Source organism: Diachasma alloeum, unplaced genomic scaffold, assembly GCF_001412515.2.
Source record: "Diachasma alloeum isolate Michigan unplaced genomic scaffold, Dall2.0 Dall_scaffold_00300, whole genome shotgun sequence".
In the NCBI taxonomy this organism is placed as follows: Eukaryota; Metazoa; Arthropoda; class Insecta; order Hymenoptera; family Braconidae; genus Diachasma; species Diachasma alloeum.
Genome location: NW_021680439.1, coordinates 1766218 through 1790095, shown reverse-complemented (window position 1 = coordinate 1790095; position 23878 = coordinate 1766218). Strand labels below are relative to the sequence as shown.

The 23878-nt window shown below is 36.5% G+C and overlaps 2 protein-coding genes across 2 annotated transcripts; one reads left to right on the top strand and one right to left on the bottom strand.

Moving 5' to 3' along the window:
* Positions 1-772: 772 nt before the first annotated feature.
* LOC107039480 (enkurin) lies at positions 773-13731 on the bottom strand. The gene is made up of 4 exons (XM_015259098.1): positions 13658-13731; positions 9449-9860; positions 8183-8485; positions 773-952 (listed from the first exon to the last, which is right to left on the bottom strand). The coding sequence occupies exons 1-4, from the start codon at positions 13729-13731 to the stop codon at positions 773-775; spliced, it is 969 nt and encodes a 322-aa protein (XP_015114584.1).
* Positions 13732-13932: 201 nt separating this feature from the next.
* On the top strand, positions 13933-23562 carry LOC107039511. Its single transcript, XM_015259155.1, has 5 exons — positions 13933-15078; positions 18252-20013; positions 21997-22107; positions 22215-22270; positions 22355-23562. Exons 1-5 carry the CDS (start codon positions 14916-14918, stop codon positions 23224-23226), a joined length of 2964 nt encoding a protein of 987 aa, XP_015114641.1. The 5' UTR covers positions 13933-14915; the 3' UTR covers positions 23227-23562.
* The last annotated feature ends 316 nt before the right edge of the window (positions 23563-23878 follow it).

Genomic DNA, 23878 nt, shown 5'->3' with positions numbered 1-23878 from the left:
TTCGACTCGGACGCCAACTCCACGCGAGTACAAAACCCCATGGCACTCGCCCTAAAATATACTATTGAGCAAACAAACAAAATTCACCATTTTTTCGCATTTTTTTTCTGTTGACGGTACAGGCTAAAAAAAATTTTGAACCCAATTTCGTTTGATAATAACTTGAGTCTTTCCATAATTTTTTCAAAAATCTTCTCCGTGCACTTACTGTCGGAGTGACGAGTCCGTTCCCTTCGTAGCAACCCCCACTTTGGCTAATCTATATTTCCCAACTCTGAAAACGAAGGGAACGGACTTGTCAGTTTGCCCATAATTATCCTTTCGCTCAAGAAAAATGTTCTCACGTGAATTTTTTCAATCTTCCTCAGATTCGGTGATGTCTATCAACGAGTCTAATGGGTAATAGGGTGATAATACATGCATAAATTGAAGGTTGCTCACCTTATCGGTCAACGTTCTTCATGATGTACCTCAAATGTTCATATGTAAATGTAATGTGGGCAACTGCTAGGATGTACACATGGCCACGTAATTAATAAATTGAGTCGTTAATCGACTGATAAGCTGATGAAAGTTTAATGGGCTGAATCATTGTCGCAATCGATATTACACAACTAGAGGACCTTCATTTGATTATCCGAATTCCACGTAATTTGGAAAATTGGAATACATTGGGAAAGAAATTTATAAAATTGTTCTTCTTTATCTATTGATATTCATTAAATTTCTTCATGAATTTTTCGGTGGTTTATGAATTTAAATGTGTCCAAATCTACTGATTTCCCTCATAAACGTAGATACGAGGATGGCGTTCAATTAAATCGATGTCTTTCTCCAATTGATTCAAGTCTTTCTCCATTTTTGCTTTCCTTTTGGCTTTTGGAGGAGTGTCTGTGAGAAAGGGGAGAACCTGGAATTCATGCATGAGCTCTTCGAATTTTTTCTTCATTCCCTAAATGAGATAATGAATTCAATTAGTTATTTATTTATTAATGATTATTCTACTAGTCCAGTGGCGAACTGAATTTTGAATTTTATAAATTTTACTCTACTGCTCTAGAACCCTGAAAAATTTATAAAATTAAAAATTCATTTATTCATGATCTATTATGAATAAAGCAAAACGGATGCTTAACCTTATTGTTTGGAGTATAACAAATATTAACAAAAAACTAAAATCCCATGAAAACTACGGCGCAAGGAGCATTTTGAAGGTAAAAACAGGAAAAAATGAAGTTTTTGGTAGTTATACGGGGCAAAATCGACCGGGTTCGCGAGTTATTCCCACATTCCGTCATATATCACAGACTGTTCAATATGTCCCAAGGCCCACTGAAGACTTTTAAATTTCACTGACGTATCTCCTTAAAAAATACTGAACCATCTTAATGGAGACCGATTCTATGGAAGACATTTTTTGTTCAAAATTCTAAAAGCATAATCAAAAACGGTTGAACATAGAACAGTGCATTTTCAAGTAATTCTATGGGACTTCTAAGGAAAAATCCCGTATCTATTCTACGCGTTTTTTCAATAAAAATGTTCAACAGAAACAATCGTATTAAAAAACAATAGATTTTGTCGTGCTGCACAAGTTATTCTGTTAAGGATAATTGGGCGAGCTGGAAGGGTTGGAAAAAAAGCAGCCATTTTTTTTCACGTAATCTTCAAATGATGGAAAAGGCGTGTGCAAAGTTTCAGACTGCTAGGGAGCATGGTTAATTTATTATGAATTTTTGAAAAAGTGGTCATCTAACGCGTGATCTTATGGAAATCACAAAAAAAAAACTGCAAAACCCAAGGAAAAAATGCAAGCAAAGTCATGAAACTTTAAACACATTTAGAACATGTGATCAATGATTTTTTTGAGTGAAAAAGATTGTCGCCTAGGAGCATTGTTTATTAATAATAGCGAAAAAAGTACTGAAACACAACATTTCTGCGCACGCAGCCCAAACGAGCAGCAACGTCTCAGGTACCGATCGGCTGGGGGTAGTGCGGTCAATTTAAACGTCTCTCGAGAGAGCGATGAAGCGTTGTGATTGGAGCTCCCTCGAGCCAGTGCTACCAGATCCTGGTGACAAAAAAGATAACTCGCATGTTATGTTAAAAGATAACTCGCATAATAACCGACAATTCGCATGGATTAATATTTATTCATTTATTTAAAAAACAATCTGAAGACTATTCAATGCGTGGAACAGATACAAATAAATTTGATTAGCTCCAAAAATAATTTTCAACCGGAGATACTCCCTAATATTGCCTGAATTTTAAATCCGAATGGGAAAGATTTTTTTGTTCAGCGATTGGTTTTCTGCGGGAAAACAATAGAAACCCCTCCGCCTCACCTCCAACACTGAGAGAAAAATTTTCTGATACGTAGACCATATTTACTTGAGAGAAGTAAATTATTTTCAAAGGTTTAAATCTCAGAATGCTTGCAATTCACGGAACTCGAATGAATTCTCATTTATCAATATCGTTGCGCATTATATCATAAATGTATTACATATCTAAATATTGCAACTGCATAACAAAAAAATCATGAAAAGAATAAATACTTGAAGATTGACGGTTCTTATACGTGATTTGAGTGAGTTCATTTACAACAAAATCATACTTGAGAACAAGAATATGTTAAAGCATGAGACCTTTCTCGGGCCACGTGAGTTAAGATGCCTGGGAGAATTAAACAGTTGAAGAAAAATTACGTGTCTCAAGAAAATATGTTTCAGATATTAGAATTTTTTTTCTCAGTGTACATTTCCTCCTCGCCCGATTATCCTTACGATTATATCTACAGAAATTCCTCGGCTTATATTTCCCCAGTTATTTTGCGTGACTTTTTCAATAAGAAGAGAAGAAAATATGGTGGAAAAAAAATCGAAAATTTCAATTAGAACAGAATAAATTGTATAGCAAGATCAGAATCTATCAATATTTTCTGTGAAGAATTTTCTATTTAACATTTTCTATCCAAGCGGTCTCCGCAATTGGGCAAAGAGAGGATGGACTTATAAAATAGTCATAAGTTAATAAGATTATTTTCGAGACACAACATCAAACATGGCGTATACTGGATAATTGCAGAAATTGCGCAAATTACTTTTATCGTTAGTTTATTGAACAAATCAACGATAATGTTGGGTGAGACTTTGTGCCCATACTTGTAAGAGTTTAATACAGATAAATATAACTTCTTTTATCGGCTAGTACATTGTCAACAATGTGAGGGGCAGGGTTGGGCAAGTAAATTACCTCAGGTAAATTACAGGGTTTCTGACTCGTCATAAACTAGGTAAATTACATGGGGGATTTTTAAGCTATTTGACATGTCGAAAACTCACTTGACGATCTTCATTGGCGTGAGCAAAACCGTGATATTTTTTCATATGGGGAGGGTCACATGTCGCAAGAATCATACCTCGCAAGGGTCATACCGAGCGATTCGGGGTGAAGCGAGGGTGAAACATCGCAACGGTCATAACCACTATAACTCATAATGGCCAAACTAACGCTAGGGCCAAACAACAAAATCAGGGTGGATAATTTCAAGGGTGAAATAACCACAAGGTCCAAACGGGATCGCCTTCAAATTATTTCTCTTGATTTATCTCCCGCCTGCGGAAAAGGCACGTCTAAAAATCACGCAGATCAAAAATGAGAGGCAGGCAAGCAGAAGCAGAGGGTCATGACCCTCGTGACCCGCGAAAGCCAAATGTCAAAGTGTTTTTCACCATTCGTGATTATTATATGACATATCAGTAACTTTTTCACTCAAAAAATTATACTGAAGATAAATAATAGAATATACCGGGTTTAACCTCCACCATCTGCAAATATTTAACTAAATATTCATTCATTTGGACGATAATTGCATGAATAACAGCGATTTTGGTCATTTTCAATACTTGTCTCGATGAAAAAATTGATAACCGCCGAACTATTTCGAAAGGCAAACTCTAATTGGCGCCAAAATTTTTGACATTTTATTGATAATTTTTGGGAAAAATTTCATATTTAAGGATAATCGGGCGAGGAGGAAATGTAGGAGGTGAAGCGGAAGGGTTTCTATTGTTTTCCTGCAGAAAACCAATCGCTGAATAAAAAAATTTTTCCCATTCGGATTAAAAATTCAGGCAATATTAGGGACAATCTCTGGTCAAAAATTATTTTTGGAGCTAATCAAATTTATTTGTATCTGTGCCACGCATTTAATGGTTTTCAGATTGTTTTTTTTTTTATAAATGAAAAAACATTAATCCATGCGAAAAAGTGGCAACATCGTCGGTAGTTTTTTTTCCACCAGGAGCTGGTACCACTGGCTCGAGAGAGCTCCAATCACAACGCTTCATCGCTCTCTTAAGAGACGCTTAAATTGACCGCGCTACCCCCACCCGATCGGTACTTGGGACGTTATTTGCTGCTGCTCGTTTGGGCTGCGTGCGCAGAAATTTAATTTTTCAGTACTTTTTTCGCTATTATTAATAAACAATGCTCCTAGGCAACAATCTTTTTCACTCAAAAACTCATTGATCACATGTTCTAAATGTATCTAAAGTTTCATGACTGGCTGCATTTTTTCCTTGGGTTTTGCAATTGTTTTTGGTGATTTCCTTAAGGGGGATAGCCACGGTAAAATTTTAAAAAATTCGAATTTTTTTTTGCCTTTTCCAAAGGTATATGCCTTCAAAAGTATACTCATAAAGTTTCATTTAAAAATTCTAAGAATTAGCCCAGTGGTGACCGTTTATATTGCAGCAGGTGCAGCCGCGCTGCTGGACTCGTGTCCCTCGTGCTCAGGTAGCAATCCCTCGTCGCTCTATTCTTTTCCCGTCAACAAAGCCCAGGGGGAAATGTTTGCCATCATTTGTAATGCATATTACCATTGATTGTAATGGAAAATCCACCCACGAGAGGTGAAAATGACTTCATAAATGAGCAGGTAAACAAAACCTGTGTTCAAGATTTCAGTTTGTCTAAACATTTAGTGCAACGCTGACGCTGCTGAACGCGTTAGTCATTTGTATCTTGTAGAGTGAATTAATTTTCTAATTTTCAATATTTTTTGAGTATCATGGATAGAAAAGGATCTAGACAACGGAGAGCAAGGCCAATGAGAGACGGGGTAAAATTCAGACGCCCTCGGAATAGATTTGAGATTGAGAGAGGCTCCGGGAAATTATCAAGTACTGCAGCCCGAAAGTTACAGGGTGAAAATTATTTCGAAGGCAGCACGGACGCAACAATCGGTTATCGAATATTAAATTTTGTTACTGTTTTTACAACACTCGCGAATCATGTGTCGTGTAAAAATTGTGGTGGTCAAGTAGAATTCCAGGAATGTAGCACATGCGTTCTAGGATTCAAGTTGACAGTGAATTGTGAAAAATGTGACCCTATATTTATTGACTCTTGCCCACTGATAAACAATGCCTACGAGGTGAATAGCAGATTTATTTTTGCGATGAGATTAGTGGGAATAGGTCTGACTGGAGCTGAAAATTTTTGTGCATTCATGGATCTACCGCGGCCTATTTTTCATAGTTTCTATGATAAGATAGTGGAAACTATTAGCGCCGCTGCAAAAATTGTGCGTGACTTGGCGCTCTCGCAAGGTGCAAAGGCAGAGGTGGTTGCTATGGTGAATAAATTAAATGTGGATGAAATTGATGGAATTTATGTATCTGGCGACGGGAGTTGGAAAAAAAGAGGTTTCAAATCTTTATACGGCATTGCATCTTTGATTGGAGTCTACTCTGGGAAAGTTGTAGATGTGATTATGAAAAGCAGTTCCTGTAAAGGTTGTATGCATTTAGATTCATTGAAAGGAACTCCTAATTTCGACGAACTAAAAGAAAGACATTCAAAAAAATGCAAATTGAATCATGAAGGCTCTGCTGGAAAAATGGAAGTGGACGGAATTGTGGAAATGTTCAAGCGGTCCGAGACTTTACACAATTTGAAGTACACAAAGTATATTGGAGATGGTGATACTAAAACCTACAAGGGGGTCGTCAGTGCTGCTCCATACAACAATAAACCTGTTGTGCAAAAAAAAGAATGTACGAATCATGCACAAAAACGCGTCGATAATCGTATAGATGGGTTGAAAAAATGCCACAAAGGCATAGGAGGCAAGGGAAAATTGACAAAGAATCCAGAGAAATGTCGACTTATTATGGCCTGGCTATTCGACGGAATGCACACAAGACCGTACATGAGATGTACAATGATATGTGGGCAACTTTATATCACATGACATCTACTGCAGAAAATCCTCGACATTATTTGTGTCCAGAAGGCCCTGATTCATGGTGCCGCTTCCAAAAAGCTGTTGCGAATGGTACCCTTGACTCTTATTCTGACAAACCACCACTTCCCGAGAATATTGCTGAATTATTGATACCGATATATGAGGAATTAACGAAGCGAGAATTATTGGAGCGATGTCTAGGTGGTTTTACGCAGAACAACAATGAGAGTTTTAATTCAATGGTGTGGCAAATGGCTCCAAAATTTAATTCTAGTGGCGCTGTAATTGTTGACATTGCCCTTTCTCTTGCTACTATTATATTTAATGATGGTATGATAGCAGTTTTGAAAGTGGTAGACTTCCTCGGTGTCAAAATTGGGCCAGTAATGTACGAATTCTGCAAGCGAAAGGATGCCGACCGTATCGAAAATGCTGAATGTCGCTCTACGAGTTCATCTCCAGTGAGCCTCTCCAATAAATCGAAGAGTAGCACTGATGAGGAAGATTCACATTACGGTCCCGGAATTGATGAACTATGGTAAGTGAACAATCAATTTTCGTTTCGGAGTACAGAATTGAATGTATGTGACCATCCGCCCGAGAACGATATACCGGGCCCGCTACGAACGCCCGGTAGGTAGAAAAACTTTGAACGCGTTTTTCTCGAAACACGTTTTTCCGTCCTTGTCCCAATGATAACTCGGAAACTATTTATCCGAATATGAAAAATCGAACTTTACATGATTCAGCACAGCCACCACTATCGTCGGTCGTATGGAATTTTTTTTTCTGTATTATTTCGTTGTTCGTAGTGTTTTTACGTGATGCCTCGGAGCAGGGCTTATTGAACAATTGTTGTACTTTCAACCATTTTTTTTTTTTTTTCGAAATCCGCCAGTACAACGATACTTATACTCTCATTATTCATGAAACTCAAACATATTTTTGTTTCAGAAGCAGAAAATTTCGAATATCGATGGGACGAGCCGAAAAAGAGCCTTGCATTTGATAATTCATAAAATTGTTAAAAAATTAATATTTTGTCAATAAAAAATTATTTTCTCATTGTTTAAACATCATCAAGTATATTACTAACTCTTATTTAGCCATATACTCCAGTTTGATAAGTGAAAAAAAAAAGACAAATGAGACGATTTTTCCGGCGCGTCACCGTGGCTATCCCCCTTAAGATCACGGGTTGAATGATCACTTTTTCTAAAATTCATAATAAATTAACCATGCTCCCCAGCAGTCTGAAACTTTGCACACGCCTTTTCCATCATTTAAAGAATACGTAAAAAAAAAGAAAAAATGGCTGCTTTTTTTCCAACCCTCCGGGCTCACCCGATTATCCTTAAAAAAAATTAGCTTTTTGAGTACTTAACGAAAAAAAAAAACGTTTTCTCGTGTAAACTCCATTAAACTGGAGGTAATGCTATGTATGACATCTCATTTAGAAGGGTTTTTCATGTTCTATCAGTATGCTAAAGGGCGATTCGATAGTTTGAAACCCCACAGAAATATTGAAATCAATTTCGAAAAAAAAAATTTTTTCGACTAAAACTAGCCTTTTTCAAAAAATCCCAACTCCCTCAATTATCAACATTTTTCAATTTTTCTTTCATCAAAATTTTTGTCTAATGGCCACCTTTCAGAAAAAAAAATTGAGACAATAATCCCCAGCACCAACTTTTTCCGTCTGCTGATTTGGTCTGGATCTTTTCATATTTAGTTCGCTAGTACTTTGTCACATTTTGCCCAAATTTATTGTGTAGACCCCTTAAAAAGCGTGTCGACAAATTGTCAAATTTTTCAATAGAATATCAACAAAAAACTAATAGAATTTGCTATATATTTTCACGATGGTTCAGCACTTTCCATTACCGATTCCTTCTGAGTACTTTTGCAGGTGATTCTACTCACATATAAAAGCTCAGCACGTTCTTCATCAGTGACATATCGGCACATTGCTTCTTTCTTTTTTTTAGAAGTTACAACTGCACTCTCAGTAGGTTGAAGTGGTTTAGGAGGGTCAGAAGGTTTAGAATCTTTTTCCGGAATCTCTTGAGTCTCCCTGTGTTTCTCTTCGGCTCGGATAGGAGTTTCCGGTTGACCCTCGATTCCAGATAATACTTGTCTGTCCTCAGAATTGATTTTTCTCGGGACTGGGCGTTCTACTCCGTCCTTTCCTTCCACAGATTTTTTTCCCAACGACTCCTTCGAATTCTAAATGAGGAAAAAAATACCAGCATTATGATGATAATTATGATAAAAAGTTCCTTTGTTGACTGAATTCATTTGATAGAAATCATTCAATTGAATAATTCATCGATTCCCTCTTGCCCTTTTATTGCCGAGTCTTTTCTTCAAAACAGTTTTCTCAAATTCTAATTTTTTAGAGAGAGAAAAATAGTGGAATGTTTGGGGTATCGATATTTTTAATACAATTCAGGCGATTCTTTCTTTCCATCTTTTTACGTTGGTCAAATTTTCCTTTTAAATGGTTTATTAACGTTAATAATGAATTCGTAGTCAAGCCCTCAAACATACTATACGCTGACGAGATCAACACGTCACGCCAGACAGTCACCAGAGTTGTGCACCTGTCGATAACCGTAGTTTCTTACATGACATTGTAAAAAACCCGCAAATGACATAATAAATGTAAAAAATCCAAAAAAACCAGCCGACGTTACCTTCCATCGTAAACCGCAAAGCTTCGCAAAGATTATACCTCGCGAGGGTGATAAAAGTCACGAGTACATACCTCGCCAGGATCATACGTCTCGAGGGTCACACCTCGTAAGGGTCATACCGTGTAAGAGAAAATATTGTTCGACACATATGAGACAGGAATTTTCAGCTCGTGTGATTGTCAACTTCACACTCGTGAAAATTCCGTCTCACTCGTATCGAAGTATACTATTTCTTCGCAATATCCATAAACGGCGTTTGACGGATACGATCTGGCCGTAAAACGACATTGTCTTGCGAATACAATAATATGAGCTAAAAAAGTTTTTTTCTGCCTAATGACGAAATGTACTATTCGAGATTGTTGCAACTTCTAGATTCAGCTAAAAAATTTTTGATAATGCGGATTTTTAGAGCGGAAAATTGGAATAGTTGAGGCATTGATGTTTTATTAATGAAATTCCTTCCGGGTGGATTGTCAAATGGGCTGATTACCATTCGATCTCTGTAGAGCGGGTAAAGTCCACTAGGAATTAATGGGTGTGAACTTCCTCTTCTGTCGTCGACATAATACATTCTCGGTTTTCGTGGCTGGAGTTTCTTGGCATCAATGATATTTTGTTTTGCGAAGTTGCGACCTGGAGATTTATCTTTCTCAGCATCACCAACTCCATCCGTTTTTTTCTTCGAAATTTTGACTTTCTCCCAAGGCGGTAATTTATGCTGATAATTAGGAATATGATAGTGCTTGTGGTTTATATCGTCTCTCTTCATCTCAAGTCTCGAATTTTTTCTTAAAAATTCACTTGGAGATCGGAGTCGGATATTAGGAACTCCCAGAGTCTTGTGGGAACTTTTTCCCTCCATTGATGCACTTCTCACCGAATCCCGAAATTTCGAGATGTATCTAAACCGATAAAAAAAGTCATTAGGTGTATTAATTTTTCAATTTACTGATGGCAGCGGAATTGACAATTTTTATTTTAATTAATTGACAAACATTTTTTGTAAGTCATGATATTTTCTATGTAACAAATTCCTACAACTTTCTTGACTAAAGTCACTTGTAATTGAGAATCAATGCAGTTTCAATTATATCCTAATCAAAAAAAATAAATCTCTAGGATCTAGAGTCTAGACTAGTAGTCTTTGGGTAATAACGGAAAGAAATAATTTGCAAGATAAATCCTTGGATGAGTTCGTGTTGAATTATTAATTCATATTACAATCACACTGTCGTCATTTACCACGAGTTACATAAAGTGAATTGTACTTTCCATGGAAAAAAATCTCGTTTCATTATCAATTCAATGAGTCATTATCAATATTAAAACAAGTGGGAAATTGCTCTTGTATTGTATATAGTATAGTTATTCTTGCTAAGAAATTAGCAATATGCTTTCAAATGATTATTTTGTACATCATTTCTTTCTATTATGTATAATTCATTGTTTATTTCATTTTATGAAATTGGATAAGATTTCTTTTCAACTAATTTTATCAGATTTTCAACTTAGTTGCATGTTATCATCATCATTATTCTTATTATCCCTTTCTTCTATACAACCGATTGTCTGTTTTACGGTTCTATCTCTCCCCTCAGCCTCTCTCAGCCTTTCGATAAAATGTCAATAGACAAACTTTATTTACACATACTTGAATGAATTTGAAACATCGCATTTAAAGAAACCATCAGAAAGCTCACTTTCAGCGAAATTCATGAAGAATTCAAAATTTTCAACAATCATAAAAATCAAATCAACCAATATAGCTATCGTAATGATCTTTTATCATCGACTTAATTGCATTAAAACGAACATTTTAAGCTATGATTAAATTCATTTGAAGCATGATATTCGAAGATATTTCCGGAATTTTGATTTTCAAAAAACACAAAATTTTTGAAAATTTTCGAATAAATCAAAATAACGATTATTGCTATCGCCTTCATCTTTGAACTCGGTCAAAGGGACATTCAAACAAGTTTTTTAAGCCATCCAATCGATTCAGCACATTTTGGTTTTCAGTTATCGTGGGACAACCGATTTTCGTAAAAATTCAAAAATTAAAAAAACTAATCGATGAATTTAATCTAAATTAATACCTACATTTGAAAACACGAAGATTCAATTCCATCCATTCATTAACGAACAATTGAAGAAAAATTTGATTACTCACACACGTATCGACACGGATTAAAAATTGTATTTTTGGACTTTTTGGATCATAACGGGTCGATATAACACAAAAATCCAAAATTTAAACGATTACAATGCTTCCATTCAGAAGCAAAAGCTGTGAAAAGTGTACATTTTACCCCACTCGCCCCTATCAAACTCAGTTTTTCATCACAACGCGTGTGAAGTAGAATTTCGCGTACAGAGGGACGAAAAGAATTTGGATTGTTGATAAAATGAAAAAAAAAATTGAAGAAATTCGTGCATAATTCAACCGCAATGACAAACGTTCTATGTAAATTGCAAATAGATATAATCATTGAAATTGCAAATTAAGGTCACCGTTTACTTATTTCAGACAAAATATCTTAAGGGGATACGTCGGTCAAATTTAAAAGTGTTTACTGGACCCATTGAACAGTTTGTGATATATGACGGAACATGAGAATAACTAGGAAAAATGGTGGACCCGATCGATTTTGCCCCGTATAACCACGAAAAACTTCTTTTTTGCTTCCGAATGGAAGCCTTGTGACCCGTCATTTTGACGATCTCGTAATTTTGCTTGGAAATGATGTAGAATGTCATGAAACGTGAAAATATGATGTTTTTTGAAAATGTGTGTATGTATGTCCGAATGTGTATACCGATTTTTCGGAAATTTTTTATAAATCCCCCCAAAAAAAGGATTAAAGTTTGAGCTAAAAATCTGAAATTTTGTCGTATAATTGGTATTACTTTGGAGCATTTGTGGGCGCAAATTCAGCTCAATCGGCCCAAGTTTCCGAGACATAGCAATTTCTCAAAAATCTTTTTTCTTCAATATCCAAAAAACTAGGCGACCGAGTTGAAGTTTTTTGGCGGGAAAGTATTCCTTACGATAATATCTATTGAAACAAATCATAATATTGCTACGTAACTAGGGTCAGTTTAATAATAATCGACATTTTTGATTTTTGTTGAAAAAATGTTGTGGGCACGATAAGTCCCTGAAAATTGAAGATAGGAAGTTGAAATTTAGTATGATTATAGGTCGTATGATACTACAGAAGTGTATTGTTCACGAGTTGAATCGGATGAGTAGTTTCGACGATATTCACCTTTTTGTAAAAAACTATTATGCTCAATATCTCCTGAACTACTGGGCCGATTCACTTTTTTTTTCAAAATATTTGTCATGGTATCTTCTATCAAGATCAATCAAAATATGCATATCCTCCCATACAAAGTTTTCGAGATATCAGCGTTTTTCTAATTTTTTCATTTTAAAGTTAATGTGGTGTCCATAATACGCGTAAAATTTAGACTAGATATCTGAGATTTTGCGTACTAATTTGTATTATGAGCCCACAGTTATGTATAAAATTTTGTGTCAATCGATTCAGTACATCCGGACATAGAGCAATTTATCCAAAAATCTTTTTTTCTAAAAAATTATATACACATCGTCATTATATCAATGATTTTCGTCTTTATATGACTTAAAAAGGCATAATAACAATTTATGGTATTTTGTATTTAATGAAATGCCATAGCCATGACAGAGGTAGAAGTTAAAATTTGGTAAAATTGTAGATCTTATGACATTACAGGATGAAATTGTATAACTCTGACAGAATCAGAGGTCGGTGTGGTTTATTCCTCTTACCAATATGAATAGCTTTTTGAGTAATCATCTGCGAAATTGTACGGATCCATTCGGAAGCTTATTACCAATGGAATTGGTAGAAAAAAAAAGTAAATGTCACATGGCTTCTGCCAAAAAGGCTTACAATCCTGCTTGTTTCCTATTTTTACCTTCCAAATGTTCCTTGCGCCGTACTTTCCATACGGTTTTATTTTTTTTAAGGATGTACTATACACCACGCACGAAAAAATTTAATAGAAAAACCTATCGAATTCGTTAGAAAATTCTATTGAATTTCTATTAAACTTTCTATTAGTTTTTGGCTGATTCTATTGACATGTTCAATAGAAAACATTCAATAGAAAAAGTCAACAGAATTCGATTTTTCTATTGTAGAGACACGAAAAATTTATGACATTAAAAATTCATTTATTCATGATCTATTGAAAATACAGTAAAACGGATGCTTAACTTTATTCTTTGGAATACCATACGAAAAAATCCTACAGGAATTCCTATAGAAAATCTTATAGAAAAAATCCTATCCGAAATGTTCGAATTCTCCATAGGATTTTTTCGTACGTGATGTAACGAACATTTAAAAAAAAGCTAAAATCACATGAAAACTACGGCGCAAGGAGCACTTTGAAGATAAAAACAGGAAAAAATGAAGTTTTTCGTGGTTATCGGGGTAAAATCGATCGGATCCGCGAGTTCCCCCAGTTATTCCCAAATTCCGTCATATATCACAAACTGTTCAATGGTTCTCAAGACCCGGTGAAAACTTAAATTTCACCGATGTATCCCCTTAATGCTTTTCTATTCACAAAAGATTAGTGGATTATATCCTTTAAAAAGCTTAAGAACTGAAAATTGATCAACGAAAAAGTTTTCATTTACCTAGGAGGAGCATTATATTGCACCGAAGGCTGCCTTATGAGCTGAGTAATGCTCTCCTCAAAATCAAACGCCATCTTACACTCTTTCCACCTCAAAATATCTCTGAAAAGACGAAAAAAATCACAAGTTGTTTTCCCGGTGCATGAAAGTGCTGTTTAGTCAATAGCCTCAAAAATTCCCATAAATTCCCGTTGCCCCTGACAACGATTTCGAATGTTCCCGCGTTATTATGAACTTTGAGCCACCGCCGCATGCGGCAGTAGAGTTCGCGGAGTCCTGTGGGAGTCGCCTGTCATTTGTTTTTGTGCGCACAAATAATGAAACTTAATGGTTAAAAACAGTGAAAACAATCGAATTAATGGTCGAACAATATACAGAAAGATTTGCCGCAGTAATCATCTTTTTTTGTGTGATTATCGAGGGAACTCGGGGGACATTCCTGCTCCGAAATCAAATCTGATTAACCGGTGGATTTGACAAGTCGCGAGTGTTCAAATATTTTGATGCTCCGATAATTTCCAACGTTCATTCTCCCCATTCTTACCCTCGACGTTCGATAAGTTAATGATGTAAACACGAACAATCTTCGTGAGTTTTAGTCCCATTATTCATTTGATTATCACCGATATGAAGTGTTTAGTATCTGTTTGACCTCGAGCGCCCTCGAGAGCGACAGTGTTTAGATGTGGTCGACTGTTTATCAAAAGTTACTGAGAAAAACTCAACAAAACTGACTCAAACTGCCACATTACCACTATCAATTCTTTTTGGAAAACAATATAATATAAATTCTAATAGATAAGCTCTCATAATTATCTATTTTGGGAGAATCGACAGTGTCAACAAGGTCAAAAATTACGTTGAAACTCTGAAAAAACAAGGAAAAGGAGGGAAAAATTAAATAAGATCCCCTCGACAATTTTGAAATATAAATTTTTATTCAAAAACCAGAAATTATCGATGAAAAAGTCACCAAACACTTGAAAACTCTCCATATATCTGCAAACAATTGAAACAAACAGAATCTCATGTAGAAATTTCGAAATCATCTTCAAGGAAATTCTCTGAAATTGACGAAACTCGCCAAATTGTTTTCCAAAATCATCAAATAATCTTCTAATTGCGATGAAAAAATATTGGAAAAATTGTAGAAAAACCAAATGAAGGAAACGAAACCGTGAAATCATTTAAATCAACAACAGCTTTTGAAAAATTAGTGATTACCTAAACTGATCATATTGACTTCTAAACTCGAAAAATGTCAACCCCGAAGCCAAAAGAGCTCTTCCTAGCATCCTCTCTGCGTGACGGTCTGGAAGACAACAACATCAATCAAGTCACTACCCTCCTGGAGCACAAGGAAGCAGACCCCAACATCCTGCTCCCCATGCACGGCATCTCCCCCTTCCACCTAGTAATCGGTAATGTTGGAATATTCCAGTACAGCTCTTTTATTATTTTACAAAAACTACTCGACAAAAATTTATGACATACTGAGAAAACAATTTTAGAAACAGACTAATTTACGATCCGTTGTGCTTAGGGATGTAACTGACATAGCTGACCGGTCAATTTACCGTCATTTCACACGTAAATTACACGTCACTGACCGAAGCCCAATCACTGATCATTTTTGACCAGAAAAAAGGTGACAGAATTTTGCGTCACCAAAATTACCAAAAAAAATCTTGACGGTCATTTTACATCTAGATAGAGCGCGACAAATATCGTTCATCATTCTTCTTACCGTGTTATTTCAAAATTAGGCGCAAATTTTTAAATTTTATTAGCAGATAGCCTGTTTTAGGCACCATATGTTTGAGAGGGTTCTTCAATTATTTCTCAAATGAGAATGTTTACGGCATCATTTATCCAATGAAAAGGTTTATATGACTGGTTCTCTACATTGATAATAATACACTTTTAAAAATTTTTGTTTGAATTTTCAGTGCCAAATTCCGGTAATTTTATTCGTGTTCCAATTCCACTGAAATTTTAGGAAATCTTGTCATTGAAAATTAAGAATCCCTTGGAAAAATCAAACAGAACTGTAAATTTTCGTTCCATTTTTCCCTAAAAATGAATAGAAAACCAGAAAATTCTGGTAAAAATATTCTTTTATTTTCAGGAGTGATACTGAATGCGATTTAGAAGGAAAAAAACGTGAAATTTCCGATTTTTTTCACTGAAAATTCAATGCAATTTGACACTGAATATCCATATTAGATTAGAAATTCGAACAAATTAAGGAATTCTCGTCTTTATGCCCCTTAAAATTCTCGAATTTTACTAAATTTTCAGTGAAATCTGAAATTTCATGATTTTTTGCCCCTAAATCCCATCCAGTGTCATTGTCCTGAAAATTGGTAGTCAACTGTCCATAAAATTTCATTTTTTTTCTAACAGTGTAAATACGAAAAGTGCTCGTAGCACCTTTCTGATTTTTTGTTAACGAGATCAAAGGCGCGCTCCGCGCACCTGGTAATATGTTACATTTTGAATGATTCATCACGTTATTATTGTAAGTTGATTGGAATCAATATGTGCTTTCACGTATACGAATTGCTACAGTATTACTAAGGGGAAATTCGTGGGAAACGATGAAAACTTCTATTGAAAATCTATGGTTTTTTCTTATTGCAAAGGGATAGAAATTTCCATCGAGAATCCTTGCTGGGAGATACAGCGAAAGCTATGAAAATTTGCGTTAGAAAGCGAAGGATTTTCGATAGAAATCTATGGAAACTTCTATTAAAAGTCCTTAAAAAATTTGTTCAAATCCATGAAAACTTCAATTGAGACTTAATATATGCTCCGTTGGAAGTCACCAATACCAACATCATCTGCACAACCAGTAACATTATCAACAAAATCAGTATTATCATCATACATGCGATTTCTCTTTCAGAAAGGTAGAAATAAACGTGTGACATCTCCTTTTTATATGAGATTCCGTACTAAGTTAATATTCTTCTTCTGTTTGTTGCGGTTATATCCTCTCACTATTGTAGAGGCAAGCACCATCTAAGTTAATATTCACATTCTAAAAAAAGTCATATAGAAAAATTTAAAAAAATGATGGCGCATAAAAATGACGGTCAGATTACATTTAGATAGACAATTTTTTAGCATAAATGACAACGGGAAACAATTACTGACAATTGGATAAGCTGACCGGTCAGGTTGCATCACGAATGCGTCAAGTCACAAAAAAATGGTCAGAAGACGGTAAATTTACGGCTGACTTGACGCATGTAAAAAAATACCGCCATTTTGCATCCCTAGTTGTGCTCTGTACTGGAGAGCGGTTTAATCCTTAGCACATGCTGAAATTTGAAGGACTGTGTCCTCTTGAATCGTAAGACTTTATTATTTCGCTTTTCATTTTCCCAGTGAGAGTTTTCATTTGGTTATTGCCTTCAGTCTCAGGACAGCGGTCCTCTAGTACAGACGTAGTGCCTTCCTCGTACAAATAAAAAAATGTTAACCCTTCGTTCCTCGCGTCTACCGCACCGCGCCGGTGAAATTCGATTTTTTAGTATAACTTTCAACAAAAAACTTATTAAATAACATGAAAAAACTGTATGCCTCACTTATTTTATCTAAAAGCATATTCTGCCATTTCTAAGCACGGCCAAAGCCCCTGATTAGAGAAAATTCATTCCTATACTAACTGGAAATAAAAAATACCGCGCCGTACCGCGACGCGAGTGATCGTGTCATGGAAATATTTCACACGGCGTTGCCACACTTGTGGTTACGGGGGCTGCTGGAAGATCAGCAAATCCACTGTTCGAATGAATTGTGGCAACGGCGCGCTCAGATTTACATTACGGCGCGGCGCCGCGATGCGAGTAACACCCCAAAAAAGCGCTTCTAAATTAATCGACCGACCACTCGTGTTCTAATGCGTAATTCTTTTTTTGAACAATGAACTATGATCATGGAATGTCAAGTAAACAATTTCCAATCAATTTTAGGCATTGCAACTATTTATTATCAACAATTTAATTATTCAAATCGCCCTAGCGCCCAAACTATGAAAGATATACGCAAATTTTCGGATCACGAATCATTTAGAATTTGATAAGGAATAATTTTTTTTCTATTGTCAATTTCGCATATCTCCTTTCGATTTCGAGATATGAAAAAGGAAAAAATTGCGTAACCCAACACAGCGCTCTCAAGCCCACCGCGCGCCGCAGGTAGAGCGCTATGTCAGATCGCGTAACTAGTTCATTGCTCATATCTTGGAATCTACGAAAGAGACACTAAAATTGATAATAGATAAACATTATTCCTTATTAAATTCTAGATGATTCATGATTTGAAAATGTGCGTCTATACCTCATAGTTTGGGTACTAGGGCGATTCGAACGATTTAATTGTTAATAAGAAATAATTCCAATGCCTAAAATTAATTGGAAATTGTTTACTTGACGTTTAGTGATCATATTTTGTTGTTTAAAACAAGAATTACGCATTAGAAGGCGAGTGGTCGGTATGTCTGAAAATCGAGGGTGTCCCGCAGCGCTAGAAGGGTTAATAAAGTATCTCATTGATTTGACATTTATTTATTCACTTTCACCCATAGGTAACGAGTCAGAGACCTTCGCAGAGGACGTCACGCGTCTCTTCCTGCGTCACGGAGGAGATCCTAATGTCAGGTCGATCGATGGAATGACTCCAGTGCACGTTGCAGCCGCTTGGGGGAGGGTGAAGGTCTTGGAACTGCTCTTAGCCAATGGAGGTGACCCTTTGGCCCTCGACGACGAGGGTCGCAGCCCCTTCCACTACGCTTTTGACGGTTGCTACTACGAAGCTATTGCTTTGTTGGGGCAATATTACACAAAACGTCAGGAAGATGAGGACTCGAGCGTATCAGAAGGACCACCCATCCAGGTGAAGTTGGAGAAAATACTTGTGAACAGGGGAGATGTCGTTGCCGAATACGTCCCCTCGGAGATCGATTTAACTGAGGATTCGATGACCTCGAGCACGATTGGAGAGACAACAGGTGGGGGGACTACTTCAGAGGCTCGAGAGTCCTCAACCTCCCCTGAGGACCCACCATCCCTCCACAGTGACAACATAACACTCAGGAGACACCAAACTTGCAGAAGTAAAAACGTGTCTCCAATGATTGGTCAGAAGATATTGATGCTGGATAAAGAGAGGAGTGCTGCTGAGGAGAAGATTCTCATCGGAGAAATCATTCACAGACTCTCTGACTCGTTCAATAAAGCTGAGAAGGAGAACTTTAATTTGAAGGAGAAGGAGAGTGCCAAGAATGAGGGGAAGAAGAAGTTCTGCAGTCTTCTGCCGAAACCCAAGTACTTCAAGAAGGATCTGGAGACTCCGAAAAAGAAGGAGAGGGTTTTTCCAGCACATTTGGACAGTTCCATTATCAGCACTTCTCCTAATTTCCGGATCGGGGGGCTGGAGAGGGAGGAGACCACTCCCATTCAGGGGGAGGCTACGAAGTTCAAGAGTAATCACACCCCTAAGAATTTTAGGACTCCTTCGGTCAAGACGACTTCCGTTACTCCTCAAGTCAAAAGCGCTAGTTCAACTCCTAAGAAACAAACTCCAGTTCCGAGAGTGGCTCGAGTTGGGAAGAGAGTCAACGAAAAAATTGATAAAACTCCTCTCAATAAGACTTATAAGAAGAATGATATCTTGGAGTTCTCACCGGACGTTGAGAAGAATTTGAAAATGGTTAATAGGAGACTACTGTCCAGAGAATTTGCTAAGAAACTGGAGAAATCTTTTGACGATGAGGTTGAGGATAAGGTTGAGGATTTCAAGGGGAAGAATAACAATGAAATGAATAACGCAAAGTTCCTGAAGGTTCCTTCCGTCAATTATAATGTTGAGCTGGAGAATGTGATTCGAAATGAGGGAATTGATAAATTGTGCAATAGTCCTTTGAAAAAATTAAATGATAAGAATGACAAGAATGGGGTCAAATCGCCAGTGACAACTAGAAAGAAGAAAAAAGAGAGGAAAATTGAAGTTGAGGGAAAGAAATTTTTCTTTGAAAGCCCGGGGTCGTCAAACCCGAGGTCACTGACCTCATCGCCCAAGAGAGAGTCCACGGGTGAGGAGATAAGACTTTTGAACGAGATTGACGAGATTTATCGGAAGAAGGGGAGAACACCACTTGCTTCTGTATCGCGACTGATTAATGACTCGTTGGAGGAGGAGGGAAGTGCCAATTCGGGGGATATTTCGTCGACATTGGATGCGACGTTCTCTCCGGAGATGGAGAAATGTTTTGGAGGAGATTCTGAAGATCTAGCGAAAAATTTGGAAGACTTTGATGCCTTCAGAACACCATTAAGCTCCATGATGAGGTAAAAATATGATGACTTTATTATTTTTATTAGAACTGGAGAAATTGAATGCAGCAAAACTGTACTGAAAGGCAAGAATAGACTGAGAAAAATATTATACTGTGCATCAAGGGCGGAAAGTCATGTTTTCCCCGCCCGAGGTGCACATGCTATTTTTTAAGGATGTTTAGCCGGTGTCGGTAAATGTGTTTTTTTCTCATGGTCAAGGAAAATTCTGTAATTTTTTCGGCTGACAGCAGAATATATAAAATTAATTTTTCTAACGTAAAAAAAAATTAATCGCAGTAGTCTCGGCAGAAAGGAATAAACTAATTTTTCTTTATACACGGGCTCTTATGGAATTTATATTCAAATCGATAATTTACCTACTAGAAGACTCTAAAAATAGAAATCAAAATAGTAGGTAATGTGTAAACTCATACTGAATCCAATGCCCAGAGAAAAATATGGGGTACCCGGGCAAAAAGAAAAAATATTTGAATGATTCTATCTGATATAAGCGCATGTTAGCGCATGCATTTGGTGCATTTTGTCTATTTCATTTCTAAATAATAAACATGGGTTGGTGGACTGAAATTTGTATTAAAGTGAAGAAAATATCTTTATCTCTCAGTTTAAAAGAAAATATTTTTTTTAAGTACGTGCGATTTTGGATAAACATCCTTAACAGGCCTGCACACTGAGAAAAAAATTATTTTTGCCAAACATTCATTTACTTGAGAAGCATTTATTTTTTCAAAATCGTATTTTTCCTATTGAGTCATGCTCAGGTCATCCTGAATAGGTTTCAATTATGACAATCATGTTGCTCTAGAGGATGACTATGTTGCATTTGACCCTGGATGAACTCCCCTCAAAGATTATTTATTTTTCCTAAATTTCTTATTTTCTACAGGGAAGAATTTCGATGAATTTTTCAATGTTGATGATTATTGTCGGAGTGCACTCAAAGCGATAACGAACATGCTCATCTTCTGGAGCAATATAATTGTCATAATTGACTTGTAATGAGGATTGCCTGGGAATGACTCGACTGGAGAAATACGGTATTGAAAAAATGAATACTTCTCTCAAGTAAATGGATATTTGGCAAAAATAATTTTTTTCTCAGTGCACGATGCAGAATTAGCGATTACCAAAATCGTGGGAGAAGACTCCTAAGATTCATAATTTCCGTCTGATTTCCATACTCAGAGATCCCTAAAAATTAGAAATTTATACTTAACAACTAAAACTGTTTGACATAACACAGAAAACACTGTGTTATATCATTCCCAAGTACAAGAAACAGATTTTGTAAGTAGCTCCCATTTACTTACTTCTGAACAAACAATTGATAGTTTTTTACATTAAAAAAAAGAGCAAAAAAATCATTTATTTGCCATGTTACATGGGAGGTTTTCTACCTCCCTCCATCAAGTCGCCTTTCAACTTGAAAACTCTGCTCAACTAGCTATGGTCAGAGCTCACGGGGAGTTCGCTCAAGATCTAATGGGACGAGACTAGGAGAAGGATTTGATAGGTATATCTCACTCAAATAGTCGAACACAACCGATCTATTAATCAGAGATAGATATATTGAATGGATAATTGACGGTTAAGGCATAAAATCAATAGTCAATTGGCTTCAGTTTTCACGCGGGTCTACTATAGATTTTTGGCCAGGAGTGGACATCCGTCCAATTTCAGCCCCCGCCGTACTCTGCCTTTATCCAGAGTTTCAGTCATTGCTAATCGAAAATGCTAAATAAGCGCTCTCACGGTTTTTCATAACTAATATAGTCATATGTCATCATTGACAAAGCCAAGAGAGTCGAACAGCTTCATTCTGAGAAGTTGGACTCAGGTATCATCGTGAGATTACTTATCAAGCAGTTTGGACTTTTTCCGTACAAAAAATATTAATTAAACACAATCGACATGGTGAATATCTCCACACGTCACACCTATAATCACATGTCCTAATAATTTTTTCAACCAAAGTTCCAGATGTAGCGTTGATTCATTCTTCAGTGTTGATGAGGAGTACGCTTATCTCGATCCTGAGAAAAATGTCGCATTCCTCGAACGTCGATTACGCGTACTGCCACCTAGGTAATAAAAAAGACTTGCTAAAAACCATCGAACAAACATTGATCATCATTCTTATCACCTATTGATGAGATAAGTCAGTTAAAACTTCACCATTACCCTCGTTTCAGCAAAGCCGAGGACATGAACAACGTCGTAAATGAATCTACGTGGATCGACATGCTTGGTAAGTCCTACAAACCTACAATAAAAAACATCAAAGCCCAAAGAATTTTCTCTCAAAAGAAACATGCAAATTTACTTATCGCAGAACGTATGTCCCTGGGATCAACGTCGAGTGTTCCCACCTCCATCGGTCGCTGCAGTATAATATCAGTCGATCACCACTCCCTCAGATGTCGTTTGATAGCCCTTGGGGAAGCTCCTGGGCCAATAACCGATACAACTTTTAACGTTTACTTGAAACGTCTTCGAAAATTGGAAAAAACTGTCAAATCTACCCAAAAAGAATTGACCCCATGTGGTAATGAACTTCCAGCCCAGATTAACTACCCAAAAAATATCCCAAAAGAGCTTTTATCAACGGATTGGACAATAGACCATCAAAAGTACAAAGAGATTGAGCATGAAGCGTTCAAAGAGTATGCGAGACCTTCGGCAGGGAGAAATTATCGAGGAGGGGCTGCTAAAGTGTCTTTCAATTATCTCTTATTAGATCCTCGAGTTACTAATGATCTCCCAAGGACTGGAGGCTCTTTATCGATATCAGAACGTTGGAGAATTTTTCTGGAGGCGATATTTTACGTTGGGAAAGGAAAATCCGCGAGACCTGCTGCTCATCTTTATGAGGCATTTGATTTGTGGACTGGGAAAAAGAGGAATGATCAGCCTAGTGATAAGCTGAAGAGAATTATGGAGATCTGGAGGAGTGGGAAGGGAGTTGTTTCCCTACAGGTTTTTTCAAATTCAATGCAGGAGGAGGCCTTCACCAGGGAAGCTGCAATGATCGACGCTCTTGGCCCTAGTAATTTGAGTAATTGTTTGAGAGGGCAATATTACGGAATTGTTGCTACTAGGAACATGACGGAGAAGAAACTATTGGGAAAGTTTTTGCTGTATAATGCAATGCAGATTTTTATGCACGAGGGGGAACGACAGTTGTTCCCCAGGAATGTAGAATAAATTTATTTTCATGTAGGTACATCTATTTGGATATTTTTTGCACAGTAGATTAAATGACTTCAGATCTTGGAATTAGAAGATCCCCGATTGTGATTCAAGACGAGCTTTAAGGGAATTTGTGGGAGATAATTTTTCGAAAATGTAAATAGTTTGGAGAGTAAGGGAAACGTTAAGTCAATATCGAACTGTTATACTATTTAAAATGTACTGCATTTTATTGAATTTATTTTTACTTCAGATTTTGTAAATGATTCAAATGATTAGTGCAAACAATTATGAAGTACAAGATTGATTAATTGACGACTGATCTTAAGGACAATAAAGAATATTCATATATTTATGATTGATGATTTAAACATTGGCCCAGAGATTATTTTAAGAAATGTCCATCACATGACTTTAGTGTAAAAATTGTACACAAACTGATTTTTTTCAGTTTTTTAAATTTGGAATGTACATAACATGAAAATTTATTGTAAGTTTTCTTGTACTTCTTAAGATGTTCCATCCAAGGATCTCTTGATGAATTGACTTACACCTATTCACACCAAAGGTTATCGCCAAATATAATGAGTTTTGCTATTTTATTATTGAATTGTATGATCTGTACGTTGGTAACAAAGCTTTTCTGCTAATGAATGGATGGACTTGA